Source organism: Elephantulus edwardii, unplaced genomic scaffold, assembly GCF_000299155.1.
Source record: "Elephantulus edwardii isolate Elephantulus edwardi_28Jun2011 unplaced genomic scaffold, EleEdw1.0 scaffold00024, whole genome shotgun sequence".
Taxonomy (NCBI): domain Eukaryota; kingdom Metazoa; phylum Chordata; class Mammalia; order Macroscelidea; family Macroscelididae; genus Elephantulus; species Elephantulus edwardii.
The window spans coordinates 22,268,455-22,270,191 of record NW_006399774.1 but is presented as its reverse complement, the minus strand read 5'-3'; the positions used below and the strand labels follow the sequence as shown (position 1 = coordinate 22,270,191).

The 1,737-nt window shown below is 47.5% G+C and overlaps 1 protein-coding gene across 1 annotated transcript in view; it reads right to left on the bottom strand.

Moving 5' to 3' along the window:
* The window catches only part of CCR6 (chemokine (C-C motif) receptor 6), a 6,594-nt gene extending 6,268 nt beyond the window's left edge, over positions 1 to 326 (bottom strand). Inside the window, exon 1 of the mRNA XM_006882831.1 lies at positions 249 to 326. Within this exon, the coding sequence (XP_006882893.1) occupies positions 249 to 326 (78 nt within the window). The remainder of the gene's footprint in view (positions 1 to 248) is intronic.
* Positions 327 to 1,737: the final 1,411 nt, after the last annotated feature.

The following is a 1,737-nucleotide window of genomic DNA, read 5'->3' as shown; positions in this document are numbered from 1 at the left end:
ACGCAGGTAATAAGAGACCGAGGACTCTCTCATACAGGTGTGCAGGTGAGCCTCCCTGATGTCACACAGGTGTGCAGGTGAGCCTCCCTGACGTCACACAGGTGTGCGGGTGAGCCTCACTGACACCGCACAGGTGTGCAGGTGAGCCTCGCTGATGCCACACAGGTGTGCGGGTGAGCCTCACTGACACCGCACAGATGTGCAGGTGAGCCTCACTGACATCACACCGGTGTGCAGGTAAGCCTCACTGATGCCACACAGGTGTGCAGGTGAGCCTCACTGACGTCGCACAGGTGTGCGCGTGAGCCTCGCTGCCGGTTCATCATGACGCTATCAACCTTTATATACCTGTTGTAATAGAATGGTGTCCCCTGAAAACATGTGCTGCCTTGTCTCTATTGTGATTGTCATAGGTCTGCAGCATATGTAACAACATACTTGAGGACTTAGGTGATGCTGGGGTCATTCTTATGATGTGTTCTAATACGGTCAGTGTGAGACACACATCTTTTCTCAGGTCACACTCCCCATCTCATGTAAGGGGATTTTCCCAGGACTACTCCATGGTAGAGAGGCCATCTCCTCACCTGTGGTGTTGCTGTTGTAAACAACAGAGTTAGAGCTGGCCCACAGCTAACCCTTCAGTGGGTTTTCAGAGTCAGTATACCACACTGGAGGAGACTGCCCATCTTTCTACAGAGAAGCAGCAGATGGGCTCGAACACTGTGCCTTTGAGTTGGCAGTGTAACTCCTTACCGCTATGCCACGAGATTTGCAGCCTCTGATAACTCACTAAAGGCTCAGCTATGAGTAGATTTCCACCTGACAACTATGAATTTTGAATGTTGAATATACACAAGCACAAAGGGCTAATTTGCCACACAAGATCTCTTCCCTGTTTTGCCAAACAATGATGTTACCTTGGTGACTACGGAGTGCCTGACCCATGCTAAGCTCTTTCCAATTGATTCACGGGCATGTGAAGCTGGACAGTGAGATGCAAGACAGAAGGAAAAAAATGATACATTTCAATCTTTTTTTTTTTTGCAAAGTATATAAGCCTTAATAATGACAACAATGATATGGACTTCTGAAAGAGTGAATGTTCTCTAGAAGCAAGGATGGTGAGACTTTGACTCATGTACTCTGTGTTATCAGGTGAGGTCAGCAAGATGCACCTTGGTCATAAGGTTAAAGGTCAGTACACATTGGAAACCCTCCATGAAATGGATCCAATAACCTCAAGACCACACTGAGCTATAGCGATGATCATGAAGGGGGCACAGCAGCAGGTAGAGACTCACTCTGCTCCATTTCAGACCATGAATAAAATCCAGCCAGATAGCAGCAAACAGCACACACTGATAAACGGTAATTCCACAACCCAGCAACAAATACTCAGAAAATAAAACAGAAATCAAAAGTACTAAATTAAATAGTTAATGAATGTTGTTTCTTGTTGTTATGTGCCATCAAGTGGCTTGTGACTCATAGCGACCCTATGTACAACAGCCCTAAACCCTGTTCTGTCCTGTGACAATCGCATTGCCTCTGACACACCCATCCCGATTGCCCCAGTCACTGAATCAATCCACCTCATGGAGGGTCTTCCCCTCCTGAGCTTGCCCTCCACCCTTCCAAGCATGATGTCCTTCTCCAAGGACCGGTCTCTCCTTACAACATGACCAAAGTATGTCAGACGAAGCCCCAGAATCCTTGCCTCCAAGGAGCAGCCTG